The sequence below is a fragment of the Ammospiza caudacuta genome, chromosome 8 (assembly GCF_027887145.1).
Source record: "Ammospiza caudacuta isolate bAmmCau1 chromosome 8, bAmmCau1.pri, whole genome shotgun sequence".
NCBI classification, from domain to species: domain Eukaryota; kingdom Metazoa; phylum Chordata; class Aves; order Passeriformes; family Passerellidae; genus Ammospiza; species Ammospiza caudacuta.
In genome coordinates this window covers 5,519,715-5,537,149 of record NC_080600.1, presented here as the reverse complement: position 1 = coordinate 5,537,149, position 17,435 = coordinate 5,519,715, and the positions used below count along the sequence as shown (strand labels likewise).

The 17,435-nt window shown below is 47.4% G+C and overlaps 1 protein-coding gene across 2 annotated transcripts; it reads left to right on the top strand.

The window, feature by feature from the left end:
* Positions 1 to 6,369: 6,369 nt before the first annotated feature.
* Positions 6,370 to 13,235, top strand: COPS8 (COP9 signalosome subunit 8). Of its 2 annotated transcripts, none has more exons than XM_058809430.1 (8): positions 6,370 to 6,502; positions 7,285 to 7,355; positions 8,088 to 8,136; positions 8,294 to 8,426; positions 9,244 to 9,351; positions 9,999 to 10,061; positions 11,184 to 11,225; positions 11,868 to 13,235. In XM_058809430.1, coding segments are annotated over exons 2-8 (477 nt in total). In that variant the 5' UTR covers positions 6,370 to 6,502; positions 7,285 to 7,353; the 3' UTR covers positions 11,948 to 13,235. The 2 variants fall into 2 exon arrangements, with proteins under 2 accessions (XP_058665413.1, XP_058665412.1); XM_058809429.1 differs by having other exon boundaries at positions 6,372 to 6,477.
* The last annotated feature ends 4,200 nt before the right edge of the window (positions 13,236 to 17,435 follow it).

Sequence of the window (17,435 nt, the reverse complement as noted above, 5' to 3'; positions counted from 1 at the left end):
GGATGGCGGCTGCGGGAGAGCTCTCGGCGCAGCTGCCCGAGCTCCTGCCCCGGCGGAGATCAAAGCCCGCCTTGCTAATCGCGGCTTTCACTGCGCCCGCCCGATGCTGCCGCCCCGGTGCCTTTGGAGCGGGACAGGTGTTCTTTAACACGCGTGCCATCACGGGGGATTAGGCATTGAAAAGAGACACGGCACCGGGGGCATCGCGCTGCCCGTGAAGGGAGGGATGCTGAGCCGAGCAGGGAGGTTCCTGCAGGAGAGTCTGCCTCCCTGGCACGGGAGAGGGCGTAGGATTGACGGGGGTTAGGATGGAGGGAGACGAGAGATCTCTGAAGCCAGGTCGTGGAACTTGGGGTTTATTGCAAAGGGCCTGGGTGCAGGGCCCTGCTGGGATTTGGGGTTTATTGCACAGGGCCTGGGTGCAGGGCCCTGCTGGGATTTGGGGTTTATTGCTGAGGGCCTGAGTGCAGGGCCCTGCTGGGATTTGGGGTTTATTGCACGGGGCCTGGGTGCAGGGCCCTGCTGGGATTTGGGGTTTATTGCACAGGGCCTGGGTGCAGGGCCCTGCTGGGATTTGGGGTTTATTGCACGGGGCCTGGGTGCAGGGCCCTGCTGGGATTTGGGGTTTATTGCACAGGGCCTGGGTGCAGGGCCCTGCTGGGAGCTGCCAGCCACAGCTCAGAGCAGGCTCCAGAGAAGAGAGGGGAGAGAGGATGAGAGGGTAAGAGAGTAAAAGGGGTAAGAGATTAAAAGGGGTAGGAGCATAAAAGGCAAGAGGTATGAGTGCTAACTTCCCATTACAATACAATGAATCATCTTCTGTGTTGAATATTCTGATTCTCACTAACCAATCCAGTACAACATACAAATCCTATAGCATTTATATACAGCCCATAAGAATCACTACACTACCATACTGTGCTACATTTTAAACTCTAAAAACTCCTCTTTGGGCCCCTTCTGCCAAGCTGGTAGGGTCTGCTGGACCCTTGGAGCTGCCTCCAAGCAGAGGGTGTTGTTCCATCAAAAGGGGATTACCTTCAGCTAGCCACACCATTGTTTTCCCATTGTGCAGTAACTAAAGGATCTCAAAGCTTGCTTTCATTTCAATCTCGCTTATAGTTTCTATATTCTCAAAATCTTTTGCCAGACAATCATATTTATAAGGCTTTCCTGTTTCATCTTCCCCAACAAGGGGGAAAGGAGGAACAACCCTGGGTGAGCCCTGTGCATCCCATCCTGGTGAAAGGGCATCACTGGAGAGGGGCTCCTGTACTGGGATGCTCCATCCTCAAATTCCCCAGCTGGAGCAGGGAGTGCTCACTCCATCCCCAGATGCTTCCTCACTGCACCAGGGACCTTCCCCAGTTCATACCCTCCAAAATCCCTGTTGGACCAGGGACCCACCTGCTCCATTCCCCAAATGCCTCAGCTGCAGCAGAGATCCTCCATCCCCCAATCACCCTGGGATTGTCCCACTCCATACCCAAAAATATCCCATGCTGGATGCTTGATCCCACCCTACAATGGACCAGGAATCCCCATTCTCTCTTTATCCCCTGGAATTTGGGGGCTTTCAGAGATTTCCAAGCGAGGGAACCCCGTGGTGGGGGAACAGTCAAGAGAAGAGCTGTTACATTACTCAAAGGTACCACAGCTCCTTTCCACAGAGAACTAAAGTATGTGGAGAGCAAGAACTGCTGGCCCAGGAGCCAGGGAGGGGACAGAAACTTGGCTGAGGATCCCGGACAACAAAGCAAAAACAGGAAAATGCACAGACGAGGCTGGAAAGTCACGAAAACAAAGTTTAGGTTAAATACACAGATGGTCTCTTATCCCCCTGGCAGGTTAAGGAAGGGCAGCCTTTGCCTGCAGAGCCTGTGGCAGAACCAGCTCCTGGTTACTCAGAGGGAAGGCAAGAGGAGGGGACGGAGGTGGACAGAAAGGGGCTCAGCCACCCCCAAATCTCAGCTCTGGGGGAGGTTTGCTCCAGAGGAGCAGCAGAAGGACACAGAGCCCCATGGGCAAGGACAGCTGGGAGGGGAACCCTCATCACTTCCTGCTACTCTGGTCACCTTTTGGTCTCCTACACATCCTTCATGCTTCTCAGCCTCTCTGATTTAGGGGTTTTTTTTTAACCTTTACTTCATAGAATTACAGAATTATAGGATGGTTTGGAAGGGACCTTAAAGCCCATCCCATTCCAGTTTCATGTGCAGGGACACCTTCCACTATCCCAGGTTGCTCCAAACCCCATCCAAATCTGACCTTGGACACTTCCAGGCATCCAGGGGCAGCCACAGCTTCCCTGGGCACCCTGTGCCAGATATTTATACCACCATGCTGGAGTATAAACCTCTGGAATTGAGACCTTGGGTGTGAGCTGAAAAATCAGGCATGAGGACAGCAGGGAAAAAAAAAAAAAAAAAAAAAAAAAAGAAGGAAAATGTAATATCCCAAATATCCCAGATAGCTTCTTGTTTATTGGAGTTGAAACCAACGCCCCTGTGGAAATGCAATAGATTTAAAAGCTTGTCTGGAGAAAAGCAATGATCATTTCCCACTGGCTGCTCACAGCTTCCTTTTGTGGGTGCAGCTCCTAAAAACCAGGCGTTTTCCCCTTTCATGTCATGGAAGGAAGTACCCTTCCGTGTTTGGATCCAGCTTTTGCTCAGCTCAGCCCTGCTAATGCCAGTTAGGCTGTTGAGGGAATGGGAAGGGTGTGGGGAGCTTCAACTTGACCCTTTAGCACCGTTTTCTTTATCTTTCACATTAAATTGCTGTCCCATTGTTCCATATCACCCCTTGCATCCTTATTTTCCCATCAAGAGCCTTTTGTTCCCCTACAAAGCTTTGGAAGCAGATGAGAAAGGGAAACCACTTGCAATCATCTTTCCAGAGGGTCCCTCCAGATCACAGGCAGCAGCACATGGAAATGACCGGGAAAATGAAGCCCTGTCACGAAATCTCTGCTAATTTTTCTTGGAAACGCCTTGGTATTGCTTTGAAAGCTACTTGGGACTGTCCAGGATGGCAGAACTGGGATCCATTTCCCTCCCTGATTTAAAATTCATGCAAGGCACAAACGAGTTGCTGAGATCTTCCTGCCATCATCACCAGGAGCTGAATAAAAATCACATTAAAGTTACTTTACACTCCTGCAGCAGCAGCAGCAGCTGGCGGCCAGTGTCTTTAAGTGCTTTTTGAGCCCGTGGGCCAAAGAAAAATCAGGATGCTGTCAAGTCAAGGAGACTTCCTGTTAATTTAAGGTGGTTAGCTTTGCCAGTGGGATAGATTTTCCAACGTGCTCAGCTGTTTTATGAGCCTAGCTTCTTTTTTTGGTGTCTGAATTGAGGAGAAACTCCTCAGTGAAATAAATGACCCTGTGATTTTCTGGAATGCTGGCTCGGGCAGTCTCCATCACTGTCCAGAGGTCCTGCATGATGCCACCATACCGAGGCCAGGCCCAAAACAACCCCAGGAGCATCTTCCAAACCTCCCGGATTTATAACAACCCTGAAAACACACCAAATCTGCTGTATTTTATCTTGGTGACCCGAAAAGAAGTGTATTCCTTCCCTTCTGGCATGTTTCCTCCCTGGAAATGTTGCCACAGCCTTAAACAGCTTTGGAAAAGGGGGGGGGAAAGAGAGAGAGGAGGATGCTTGGGAAAGGGTAGGTTCTGGAATTGCCAAGGAATTGCTTCCAGAGAGGGGCTGGTGCATTTGGGAGGCTCGGCTCAGCACAGCAGGAAGCAGCACTTCCTCCGGTGTTCCAAAAGAAAAGTGAAAAGTAAAGCGCAATATTAAAAAAAAATTAATTAAAAAAAAAAAAGGCCGATTTTCCTCCAAATAGTCTCTTGGGCGGAAAGGACAACGGTATGTGCGGATGTCCAGCTCCCTTGGATTTTTCGGCACTTTCTCTTGCAGCTAGTGCCCTCTTGAGGAAACCTCTCCTCTATTCCATCTTTACAGGGCTCTTTCCCCCACGAATGAAGTGATGTCCCTGCGGGGAGCAGGAGCACAGCCAGGGGCTGCGATTCTGCCCAGGCCCAGCACAGCCATCGGGGACCAGCTCATGCCATCCCACCAGGAAGGAGGATAGCACGGGGATGTGGGATGGCATCCCCCCAGGACACGAACCCTTCCCAACTCCACATGTTCCCGGTGGCAATGCTGTGACCCCAGCCCCGAGAGAAGGTCCCCCACCGGCACCATCACAAGCTGCCGCCCTCCCCGCCTCCCGAAAACGCCAGATAATTGGGAATGGGAGCAAAAGGTGACGACAGCGGTCCTCTCAGATGTCCCAATGTCAAAGCACAGAGCTGGCGGCAACAAAGGGCCGTGGGGATCGATGCGGCTGGCGGGGACGGGAGCGGGATGAGAGGCTGCTTCCCGGGAAAAGCGATGCCTGAGCCGGCGGAGCAGCAGTGCCATCGCCTGGAGCCCTCCTCCAAGATGCTGGTGCCTCGGGCGAGTCCCCAAAGAGAACGCAAACACGCCTTAGTTTTGTTTTTCCACAGCCAAAACCTCTCCATGCAGCGCGGGGACTCCATGGCAAAGGGATCGGGGTTTTCGCCGCTCTTCCTGTTTTTCACCCCAAAAGCGTGGGGAACGCGGGAGTTTTGCAGCTCTTGAGCACGGCTTGGGAAAACTCCCTGCTTGAAGGATAAATGGTTTGGGGAATGATTTTTAGGGCAGTGCTGGGGATGGAGGGTGGTGGGAAGCGCTGGGGTCAGGCGTTGTTCAAGGAATATGGGGCCGAGGATGATGGTGGAAAGCAAATCTGTTGTATCAGAAAGCAAAGTTTTGCAGAAAAGGAGCCCCTCGGGTTGATTTGACCCTAAAAATATGAATTTACATCAGTAATAACAGAGATTTGGAGACAATCTTGCCATTTCCCCTTACTTTCTATGCCTCCAACTGGAATGCAAACACATCCAAGCCATAAATGGGGCTCCTGAACTCAATTCTGGGGCAAGGTGGGCACGGCTGGGGGTCCTGGTGCTGGATGGGACAATGGGGAGCCATGGAAAGGCAATGGCCGAGGGGCAGTTCCACCTCTAAAACAGCACCAGTGCTGTTAAAGTGCTGTTTTAGCATATTGTGGGCTCTTTTATAGGATATAAAATACCTGTGCTTTTATCTATCTATGTATCTATCTATCTATGTATCTATCTATCTATCTATCTATCTATATCTATATGTGCATATATATATGTGTATATATATATATATATATATATATATATATATATATATATATAAGCACAGGTAGACATGCATTGCTGTACATATATTGAATATTTATTGGGTATATATGGGAGCTGTGTCAGGGGAGGTTGAGGCCAGATGTTGGGATAAAGGGTGAGCTCTGTACAGGCTCCCCGGGGAATGGTGACATTCCCAAGGCTGCCAGGGCCTAAGGAATGTTTGGACAAGGCAAAGGCTGGGATTGCTGGGGTGTCTGTGCAGGTCCTGGGGTGGAACTTGATGATCCTTTGTGGGTTAACTCAGGATATTCCATGGTCCTGTCGCCAGCAGCAAGCAGGAAGTTTTACAGGAAACAAAGATAAAGGAACCCACCTGTGGAACTGCTTCTAAACCCCACCAGAAGCAGGCACAGAGCTGGAAATGATCTCACTGGGGATGGGGAGCCATGGAAAGACGACGGCTGAGGGGCAGTTCCACCTCTAAAACAGCACCAGTGCTGTTAAAATGCTGGTTTAGCATATTGTGGGCTCTTTTATGGGATATAAAACATCTGTGCTTGCTGCAGGACCTAAGGAATGTTTGGACAAGGCAAAAGCTGGGATTGCTGAGGTGTCTGTGCAGGTCCAGGGGTTGGACTGGACAATCCTTGTGGGTTAACTCAGGATATTTCATGGTCCTGTCGCCAGCAGCAAGCAGGGGGTTTTACAGGACACCAAGATAAGGGAATCCACCTGTAAAAACTACTGTAAACCCCACCAGAAACAGGCACAGAGCGAGAAATGCAATTCCTACCCTTGAGAACAGCCCTTATGCAATAAAGGATGGCAGGCGCCCGTCTCACACATGACAAATACGCCCGTCTCCCATGACAAATAGGGAGGAAAAACCGAGCGTATTGCACGCCAAGCACAGTCATTTCTTTTGATGACGCGGAAACTTTGCTTATTTCATAGAAAACAAATGGATTTTGAAACATCGCCACCCTCAGGCGCCACGCGCTACCCTCAGCCCCTCACGGACCGTGGCCACGCCCTTGGGTTAACCCACGCCCCCGAGTCAGGCCACGCCCCCCGCGCGGTCCTCCAGGAGCACAGAGAGGCGGGCAGAAGGCGCTGAGGGCAAGGCGGAAGTGACGTCAGAGCGCGGGCGCCTGCAGCGGGTGTGTGGGAGGCCCCGTGAGGGGAAGATGCCGGTGGCGGTGATGGCCGAGAGCTCCGGGAGCTTCAGGCGGCTCCTGGAGCAGTGCGAGACGCAGGAGCTGGAGGTGCCGCGGGCCGGGGGCGGTCTGGGTCTGTCTGTGTGTCTGTGTCGGTGCGTGGGCCTGTGTGCGAGCGGGGGAGGGCGCAGGGTTTGAGCTGGCCCCTTGGGCTCCTCAGAAAAGCGCAGGCTGCAGAGAAATGGGTGTTTCTGCATAATTATTCGCGCCGTTTCGGAGGGAGTATAAGGGAGGGGGAGTTTGTGGGTTTCAGTCCTTCCCGTGGATGAGAAAAGGAAAATATTGATCAGGGAGTGGAGCCCTGAGCCAGGCTCGGGGAATTGCCCTCAGACCGAGTTTTGCTGTGGCAGCTTTTACTGGAAGCTCCCTCCGTGCTGCTTTACCTTCCCCTGCCCCTTGATAAAAGGCCTGAAAATTGGAAATCTTTGCCGCTTTCAAAATTGTACAACTTTTTTTTAATTGCTCGTTTATTTCCTCCTTGTGAGCTCTGCTGAAACGTGGCAGGGGCCAAAGCTTAGCTTAAGGTGTTTGGGAGGAGCAGAGAGGCTTTGCTGTGGTGGAGTGGCCTGAGCTGAAGCTAAACGAAGCCGGGGCTAATTAATAGGGGTAAATTTAATTTCACTTTCAACAGCTGCAACTTTCATGAGCATAGGAAGTTGGAAGATGTAGGCTTATTTACTTCCCCCCCCAAAAAAATATTGCACAGGCCTGTTATGTGATGTGAAAAAAAAAATTTAAATAAAAGTAAAAATCAGTCTTGGAGTGTTCAATTTATATAAAACTTGGCTTCCTGCTGTGTTTTGTTTCACACCCCTCTTTCAAATCGGCAGCCCTGCGTTGTGTGTTTGTTTTCAGGCCCCTGGAGGGATTGCCACACCCCTGGTGTATGGGCAGCTGCTAGCTCTGTACCTGCTGCACAACGACATGTGAGTGGCTTGTCCCAGCCTGGACACTGGCTGTGTCACCAGCACACTGGGAAGGGGCTCTGTGGTTAATGAAAGTGCTGGTTTTGCAAAGAAACAATGACAATGCTCCTGGGGATGGAGTCTCTTTCACCCCTTGATCTGACAGGCATGCTGTTCTCCTTTCCTGTGGGGAAATTTGGGAATAAAGTTCCTTCAGTGGTGAAGTTGGCTCCTCTGGGAAGTGTTGAACATTTCAGGGTTTTGTTTTGTAGCTGTTCAGGGCTGTGTTTGTTTTGGGTTGGATTTGGGGGTGTTTTGGTTTTGTTTTGTTTTGGGTTGGATTTGTTCCTTCTGTTTAAACTCCAGCAGGATAACTTTGGCCCATCCCTGTTAAAAATGAGGGATGCTGTTGGCTTGAAGGAGCTAAAACTGCAGGAATTCCTGGGAATTTGCACTGGGGGGGTTATTCCATGTCCTTGTGTGTACTTAATGCACTGAACTTGAGTTTTTAGGGAGAAGTTGCTTTCCCAAATTGGTGTTAAATGAGGCAATCCATGAGCTGTTGTGTTACAGCAGCCCAGGGTTGTCTGCTGGAGGGCAGCTCTGCTTTCCCACCTCAGTATCCCATATTCCTTCCTGGAAATGATATTTTTAAAGCACTGAGAGCGTTCATCACAGCATCACACCACAAACCTTGTGGTGTCTCTTTGTGACTGAGAAGTATTTTTAATCTTTTTATTTATTTATTTTTAGGAATAATGCACGTTATCTCTGGAAAAGAATCCCTCCTGCTATCAAATCTGTAAGTGCTGGGCCAAATTCACCTCAGAAACCTGCTGGTTTTGTTGCACAGCAATGTTCTCTGAGAACCTGCGGGTGGAAATGGGTTTATGCACAAGGATTTTCTTCTGGATTAACACTGAAGTTTGGTTTTTATTTTTTTTCTTTGGTCACAACAGGCAAATGCTGAGCTGGGTGCAGTTTGGTCAGTGGGACAAAGAATCTGGCAGAGGGACTTCCCAGGGATCTACACAGCAATCAGTGCACATCAGTGGTCTGAGACCATCCAGCCCATCATGGAAGCACTCAGAGGTAAGGCTGAGCTCCTGTGGGAGCAGGGAACTGCCTGGAATCATTTATTTGCTCCAGCAGAAACAAATTGTTCATTGTGAAAAATCAGGACAACTGCTGCCAAGGTTTTGTGGGTTTTACTATAAGGTTTTCGGGTGTTGGGTGTAAATTAAAAGCTCTGCAAAACCTTGTAGAAACAACTAAAGTGGTCTTGGTAGGATTTTGTTTCTGTGTATTCTTTGACACTGAGTTTTTCATAAACCATGTGGTTTGTTCTGTAAGAGCAGAACAGACCATAAATCACCCAGTTTTCTCAGAGTTCTAACCAAGGAACTTGGCTTGGCATTTCAGAACGTTGTAGGAGTTACAAGGTGTTTTTTCTGTGTTTTCCATCCTGTGTAATGGTAGCATGCAGACTCTTGCTCCCAGAGGGCAGTGCAGACTGCTGAAAGGAGGTGTTCTGCCAAACAAGTTCTCTGTAACTTGAGGAACATTATTTCTTTGCTTTTTAGATGGCGCTAATTATTAACTACGTGCTGGCACATTGCCAGCAGAGAATGCCATCAGCTGCAGAGTTCCCTGTGCTGCTGCTGGAGCCCAGGGTGCTGCAGGCTGCACTCGGAGGCTCAGGGCAGGCCCTGAGGGGGTTTGCCCTGCCAGAGAACAAGCTGTTGTCTCCTGCTGCTGACTGTGAGCTGTAGCAGGGGAGGGGGAGCTCCTGAAGGGCTCCCTTGAAGGCTGGTAGTGATTTTCCAAAGGTGGTGGAATTGAGGGAATGTTCTCAGGTGTCCCACCTCTGGAGATGAGTCCCTTGTGTGCTGTGTTCCTCCCTCCCTAGATGCAACCAGGAGACGAGCCTTTGGACTGGTTTCCCAGGCTTACACATCCATAGTTGCAGATGATTTTGCAGCCTTTGTTGGCCTTCCTGTGGAAGATGCTGTGAAAGGTACCTGGCATTATTCTCTGAGTAATTATTATACTGAAAATTGTGGCATTCACATTCTTTAATAAAATCCCTTGACCCAGGGTTTTTCTCCTGGGAACCTCAGAGCCTCAGAGAAAAGGAAAACAATTCTTCTCTCATTTGCTTCTCCTGTACTGTGCTCATGTGCAATGTGTTTGGGGATTGTTCACCCACAGGTGATTGTTCCATTGGGTTCTGCTGTGAGTTGTTTTGGCTCTTTGGCCAATCAGGACCAAGCTGTGTCAGACTCTGGAGAGAGTCAGGAGTTTTCATTGTTATCTTTTAGCATTCAGTATCCTTTCTGTATTCTTAAGTATAGTATAGTATTCTTTAGTATAATATAGTATCATAAATTAATAAATTAGCCATCTGAGAACATGGAGTCAGATTTATCATTCCTGCCCTCATCAGGGTTGCCAGCATTTATAGTAGATAATGAGCTCAGAGAGCTCTAAGTGATGATTAATAAAAATGTATCTACAAATTCTGAGCCTCTTAAGTGACTGGGCAGTGATTAGAGGGAAAAAAAAATCTTGGTTGTGGATAATGGTTTGATTTTTTAAAAAATTATTAGCTGTTAATTGTCACTATTTATTCTCCCCTTCTGTATCTTACAAATGCCTTTCCAGGTGTGCTAGATCAGGGCTGGCAAGCAGACTTTGCAACTCGCATGGTGATGCCTAAAAAGTCCGGTAGGTGGAGCTGTTACTTCATGAAACATTCAGCATTTTTAGGAATTAGGTGTGAAGTTTGTAATTACAGCTTTGCACTGGATTCTGTTAGATACTTTTTGGACACTCATGCTGCTCATAAACACGGGGCATGTGTAAAACGTGAGGAAGTACAAAGTGGTGGGTTTGGTTTGGACTTACAACAAGTAGTTTGGATTAAGCTACATCCTTTCATGAGCTTGTTTAAACAAAAGCAGACAGGATGTGCTGGGATTGCTCCCTCTCCTCCTGTTGCTGGCTCTGCCTCTGTGCAACAGAAACTGGATGAACTCAAATGGTCTTAACCTAATAAAGATGAGTAAAAATTAGATCATTTTGAACCTGAGATTTTTTTTTCCCCTTCAGGAGAATTAGAACTTCTTCAGGCAGGGATTTAGTGAATCTTTGTGTTCTGAGGAGCTCCAGTTGTTGATATCATTTCCTTTGATTTAAAATCTAAATCTTCTCTTCACTTTCATGGTGTTGATTACAGAATGTCTATTCATGCAAACCATGGTCTGCAGAAACGCTTGGCTCTTTTTTTTTCTTTTTTTCTGAATCTGTATCTGTCTGTGTCAAAAATAAATATTAAGATGTAAAAGCAGGATGAAACAACTGTTCTTAAACTGCCCTGTGCAGCTCTGGCAGAAGGAGCCAAATTACAGCATATCCAAAAGGGCAAGACCTGTTAGACTAAGAAGTGACACTGTTTGTATGGGCAGAGTTTTTGGGTTTTCAGAGCCCATAGGAAACAGGTGCCAGGTGTGGAAATTTACCCCTAAGGGGCACAAAGCCAAGCACAGCCCTGAGATTTTATATATGAGCAGATTGGGATTTTGTGAACTGGCTGCCAAATGTGCAGAGCTTAAAAAAACTGCGAATTACTTACATGTGGTTTTTATTCTAAAAGTGAGTGCAAGAACTGCTATGCAGGCAAAAGAAAGATTCTTTTGAAGCAGCTAAGCCTTGGGTATTCTGCTTTTTAGTTATAAAGTCAAGTGTAATGAATAAACAGGTTAATTTTAATTAGCTTTTGATCCATGTTTTGTTGCATAGAACTGGTTAAAACTGTTCCACTGGTCTAATTTTGTATGTTTTCTCCAGGTGTGCTGGAAGCTTCCTTTAACAGATTTATTCCATCATCAGGTATTTTTGTTTGTATATAATGGATTTAGCTAAACCTGCACAAACAGTGTCAGCACTGAGTGGGAACTGAGTCCTAGAGAGGTGAATGTTCTCACTGCTCCCCCCCAAAATAGAAAACAGCATCCCACCCCAATCAGGTGCTATGTAAATGTGCTTCTCCCTCTGTCTCCTCACTCCCTCATGTTTCAAGCAGTGTCTGAGATTCCTGAGGTTCCCACTTCCACAGAGCTCCTGTGTGTTCTGCTGGTCTGGTCACCCACCAGATGTGTTTGGAGTCTCCAGGATGGCAGCTTGCAAGGAAAGGAGCAACCAGAGAGCTCCAGGAGCTTCCTTCTCAGGGCAGAGTACTGTCAGCCCTCATTTCTCAGACTGCAGTGTGTGCAGAGAAATTCTGAAGGCTGCTGGCAAGTAGAGCTTGTTGCAGCAGTTTTTGTGGTTAGTAACTCCTGGAGCACTGAATGGTGCAGATAACAGGAATTATGTCATCTGTGCAGGGAGGAGATACAGTTAACACCTGTCTCCAGAAGGCTGCTGAAAGTCAGATGCATTTAATTTGTTTTCCCTTACTGTTGTGATGGAGGGTACTGCTGGTGGATTTGCTTTCTAAATTTCATTAATGATCCACTTGTTTTATCTTTGCAGAACCTGCTCCAGTCCCACCAATTCCCAATGAGCAGCAGTTGGCCAGATTGACTGACTATGTGGCTTTCCTGGAAAACTGATCACCCTGCTCCTGTGTTCAGAACAACTTGGGAATCCTGTGTACTGACAGTTTTAGATCTAAGATTTATTTTATTCTGTTTTATTCTGTTAAATGTTGCAGCGTCCCCCACTCAGAAGTGTGAAGTATCCAGTGTATGTCAGCCCCACTCCTGCTTTGCCAAAGCCCAGCTAGCAGTGAAACAATCCTTTACCTCCTGCAATATTTATTCAGTAGGTACACAGCACACACAGCAGTATTACATAGTCTTTTTTTTTTTTTTAATTGACTCAAAGCAGGACCTTTTTCAGGTGTGTTAGAAATGGAGAAGAAACAGTTCTCTGGTGAGTACTGCAGTGCTTATCACAGATCTGTTGCATGTTGAACTAGAGAACAGAGAGTGGAAGACTGCCCAGCCTGTATGTACAGAGAAAAAATATTTTGATGAAAATGGAAGAAAACAATTTTGCAGTAACTCTTTTGCAAATATTTTTGTGGCGTATTTAAAATTGATTTTTTTTCTTGTTCTTTCTAGATTGTTAAATCTACTTCTTGTTCTGATGTGAGAAATTTCACATCAGGCATATTTTTACAGCAGAATATTTGTTTAACAAAGACAAATCTACACTTTGAGGAAGTATTTTGGCTTTTGGAAAGTTTTATTTGAGTGGCGTAGGACACCAGATGTTTTCCTGGGTAACCCTACACCTTGAAACCTGTCATGTCTTGCTCCCTTTCAGTATGCTGGGCCAGGATCTGCAAGAAATAACATTTCTTACCTGTCTTTAGGCTTTCTGGGTTACTTTTGCAGTGATTGGAGAGGAGTTTCAAGGTGAGAGTAGGAGCAGAGCCCAGCTGGGAGGGGGTGATGCACTGGGCTGCAGTGTCAGTTTGAAGAGCAATTCTCTGTGTTAATCTTTGAGCTGAGAGTGGGTTTTGGCAGCAAACATGAATTCTCTTGCTGTTTGTGTTACGTTGGTGAAAAGGCTGTGGAGGAAGAGTGGTGCTTTAAAAGGCAGTGCATGTCTCCATTTACTTCCCCCCCCTTTCTGAAATCCTATCCAGAGGTTCCATGGAAGCTGGCAAGTGTGCCCTTGTGTTGTGATTGTTTTTCCAGTGTGCACTGCCTACTGTACATTCTCTTGGTGAGGGGGTGTTAGCAGGGAGGAATTACAAACTGTGCTCTTGCTGCCTTGAGAGCTCCCTTGATATGTAAACACTTTCTCAAAATGATTATTTATTTGAAACCCACCTAAGACTTGGATTGCTAAATTTTTCTTCAGTGATATTAAAGAACTTGTTTACACTGACCTTGTGCACTTGAGTTTTTAAATTTTCTGCAGAATAAAGGTCTGGTTGTTGAGTTTTTAAAATGAATTCTTACTGGCCTCATTTGGAGAGGGTTAGTTAAAGATTACTGCAATATTTTATGCCTCAATAGCTTTGTGTGCAGCAATTGTATGGTGGTGTATTAAAAAACACTGGCACCCCTCAGATGTCTTAAAATATTCCTTGGTGTAAAGTGTTTGAACAGCTGAGTGAAAATTTCCCTTCTGTGTATGTATTTTACATGTCTGCACTTGTTGGTAGCACACAAGCCTGCTTGAGGAAATGAAACTTAGACATAATTAAAGGATTATTAGGTACTCAGTGAATGGTAATAGGGGAGGAGCAATCTGGACACTGGCAGTCTGTGTCTGTCTCAAATCTAGTATCAAATCTATGTCAAATACAGTAAGTTTGATCTTGTCCTGTTCTGACAAGTTGATAACTGTGATTTCTCACCTGCTGTAAATTTTAAGCTGTCTTTTAGCTTTGGGTGAGGCATTAACTTATAACTTGCCTTGAATACTGTGTTCCCAGACACACTTTTTGCCTTGTGCTGCTTTGGAATCCAAGCTATTTCACCTGGATTTCGTGCTCATTGCCTTTATCCTGGTTTTTGGTTCACAAATACCTGACTTCAGATGAGCAGCTTTGTGCTTCCCTGTCCAGAGCCCTACCTTGGGAAACACTGTGTGAAATATTTCCTAAAGTGACATCTTCAGGCATTTGAATGCTCACCTGGCCTGCACTAATAGGAAGTGCACTTCCTATTCTTCTGCACTAAGAGGAAGTATTTTTGTGCTTGTATTTGCTGTTTTAATTGAAGCAATTGGTGTGGGTTTTGGAGTTCCTCCTAGTGCAGTGCTGAGTGGGAGGACCTTTGAGTTAAGAAACCATTAGGAATTCAGTTGGGAGCAGAGGTTTGGGAAGGATTTGGAAAAAAGGAGAACTCAGTTTCAGTTTTCCATTTCATCTGCATCCCATATGTAATGAAACATAAGTTTCTTGGCATTTTATTATCCTCTCCTATATGGATCAGCAATGCTCATTTACCCGCAGTTCCAGTCTCTGTAAGGAAAGCTCCTTGAGCTCCAAGGTGGTTGAACCAGGAGAAACAGGGTGGGGAAGCAGAAGAGTATCCCTCCCTGCTGAAGATCCACATGGAAACCTGTGGGCTTTAATGGGAAATCCTGACAGACTTTCCAGTATTTCATTGGAGCTGCCAGTAATGCAGTGAAGAAAATGAAAGCAGAATGTGCCTGTACAAGGGAAGTCTCAGCAGGCTTTGCCAGAGAGCAGTCTGGATGTGCTCTGTGTTTCAGCCTGGGCTGCTATGCACAACACAGTAGGCGACATCTGGAAGGAGTCCTTGGGTGAGTGGTTGGTTCTCCCTGCATCCTGCCCTGCAGGAGTTGGCTGGACTGTCACCCAGACACCACTCTGGTGAGTTCTTCTCTTAGGAAGGACTTTCTGGGCTGGCTGCCGTGGCAAAAAAGCCAAACAATCCCAAACAAACCCAAAAGACAAGCTTCTCTATTTAATGTCAAATTTTTGTAATTGACTCTCAACAGACCATGTGAAGGCAAATGAGTTGCTGTTTGGAGATGGGAACTAGATTTCCAAATATTTTACCTTCTCAGGTCATGCCAATTCACTGTGGGAAGTTTGTAACTTTATTTTTGTTTGTAACTACTTGTGTTGAACAAAGGGAAGTAATGTGTATTCCTGGTTTCCTGAATTTAGGGTTATTAAATGCCAGATTCTTCTGTGCCTTCACAGCAAAGAAGCTCAGGTTTGGAATGGCCAGGCAGTCTGGCACAACTGGGTGTAAATAAAGTCAGAGAACAGGTTAAGCTTTAGGAATCAAGATGCTCCAGATCAATTCCAAAACAGGAAATGTGGATGTCTCTCTCTTGAATGTGCTCTCATGTAATCAAAGTACAAGACTGGGAAGGAAGGGAGATTTTGAGCAGTAGGAACCCAATTTGGTTCTGCCGTGTGAGTCTTTTGTTACACAAGGATAAATAATCATTTATCCTTGTGAAACAAACAGTGCTAAATCATAACCAGCATCTTACTTTGTGTTGTAACAGCCCCTCAGAGCTGAGACTGGTGTAAAAGTGTGCAATGAGAATTCACACGATGTGACCAGGCTGGTAGATCAGTGACTGCACCAAGACCCGGCTTTGGCCTCTGATCCACAAGGAAGGACACACTCGTGTCTCAGGTGTTTGAGATCCGATGGAGATTTGAGGTATGGAGCATGTTCTAGTGCTTTGTCTTTTTCGGCAGCATTGAGCCTGTGTCAGGTGGCACATACGAGCTCTGAGAGCTATCCTGAGCTTTACAAAGTGAGAAGGATGATGATGACACCACACTGTGCTTTTCTGTGCTAATTGGGATCTATGTTTAGACTGAGTTTATGAATTAACATATGGGACTTCAGTACCACACGCAAGGAAAGCCTCACTCTGTAAGTCAAACCTGCAGCAAAACAAAGGGAACCATATTCAGTTCAAACATTTTACTGGGTTCCAACTTGCATGTGTTACACTTTGAGCCTGGCACTGCAGCTGATACAAGGTAAATGAATTACTCAGCCTGCCTTGCCCTTGAAAGAGTTAATACTTGGAAACAACTTGACACCTTTAGTATTTATACTTTCAAAAATTACTTGGCTGCATAAGTATTAATTGCACCCAGGTATTTAATGCTGTTTCTGTGGTAAATCACTACAGCAAATGGGTTCAGCCTTGATCTGATGAGTCAGCAGTGCTGAAGAAGTAGCAGATCCTGAGTAAAAGTAGGGACTCCAGTGGCTGAGGTTCAGGGATGGAGGGGAAGCTCTTTAGTGTACCCTGAGGAGATGCCCAGTTCACAAGCTCAGGCTTTGCTGCTAGCAGATCCTTCTTTGCTCTTGCTGGAGGCCATTCCCTACCAATGCTTGCCCTTCTGTTGTTCCTGGATCAAGTCCAGTGGACCTGTGAGCGACAAGTCTGTCCCGTGTGCATCTGACAGCAGAAAAGAGCAGGACATGGCTGCTTCCAGCACTTGTCTTGGCTGCTCCTTCAGGGGGCTTGCACCATCATCAGAGGCACAGAACAGCTTCTCCTCCCAGTTATCCCTATCCTCTGCACTTCCCCAGGTGTCTGCCTCGATGTTCACTGGGGAACCTCCCTCTTTGTGACCATCCATTGCCACGCTCAGCAGGAACCGGCTATGTTTGGACATGAGCTGCCAAAGCCAGACACACAGCAACTGGAGCCTAGAATATGAGAGGCTGGGCTGATGTTTTTTTCCAGAAAGCAAGAACAGTTGAAAGAAAACAAGGAAACTTAACAATGTCTCTACAGGACATGAACATCAGTGTTGCCCAACCACATGTGGTGGTGGAAAGTTTATGTCAGTGGGGACTCTGCCCCAGCTGCTGATGTCAGCGCTGCCCGGGCCCCAGGGCTCACAGCAGCATTGGTGCCCGGGCCCACACGTTCCTTGTGCGAGTCACACCCACGGGTTTAGGATGGCCATGGGCCGGGACGTGTCCCAAGGAGGCCGTGCCAGCGTCCCTGGAAGGGCCCGTGCCCTTCCCAGCGCGGCTGCGTCGGCAGCCCTGGGGGCTCCTTCTGCTTGCCCTGAGCCCGCAGAGCAGGGCAGCGTTTGCTGATGCTCTGAGCCCTTCCTAACGATCCTGTGGGGCTGCCTTAGACACCTGGGGCCAGGCATTCCTTCCAGCCTGGGCCACTTTGGCTGGGCTGGGGGCGGCCCCAGGGAGGGCGGCAGTGTGTGCAAGGGCCCTTGGTGACACGTGGTGACAAAGGAGCTGGTGGTGACAGGAGCAGGCCACAGTGCTCGGAGCATGCGACGGGACAGAGCGGTGCCGTGAGGAGCCCCCGCACAGCGCGCTCATTGATGTCCTACCCGGAGCTTTTCCATGGCATTGTTCCTACAGGTGACCTCGTTGCCAGACTGTGGGACTTGGTGACTCAGAGCTTTTCCGAGACATCTCCTGTCCCTGCAGCCGGTGCCCTCAATGCAAAACCGTGGGATCTGGTGACCACAATAGTTTATGAGGAGTCTCCTGTCCTTGTAACAGGCGCCCTCAAAAACAGAGTGCAGGACTTGCAGTCCACCACTCTTCCTGACGTTTCCCTGTCTCAGGTGCCTTCAAGGCCCAACGGCACAAC

Coding starts and splice junctions, on each gene's coding strand:
- COPS8 (XM_058809429.1), top strand. CDS start 6,400: ATGCCGGTGGCGGTGATGGCCGAGAGCTCCGGGAGCTTCAGGCGGCTC. Junction 7,356..8,087: donor TACCTGCTGCACAACGACAT/GTGAGTGGCTTG, acceptor ATTTATTTTTAG/GAATAATGCACGTTATCTCT. Junction 11,226..11,867: donor CAGATTTATTCCATCATCAG/GTATTTTTGTTT, acceptor TTATCTTTGCAG/AACCTGCTCCAGTCCCACCA.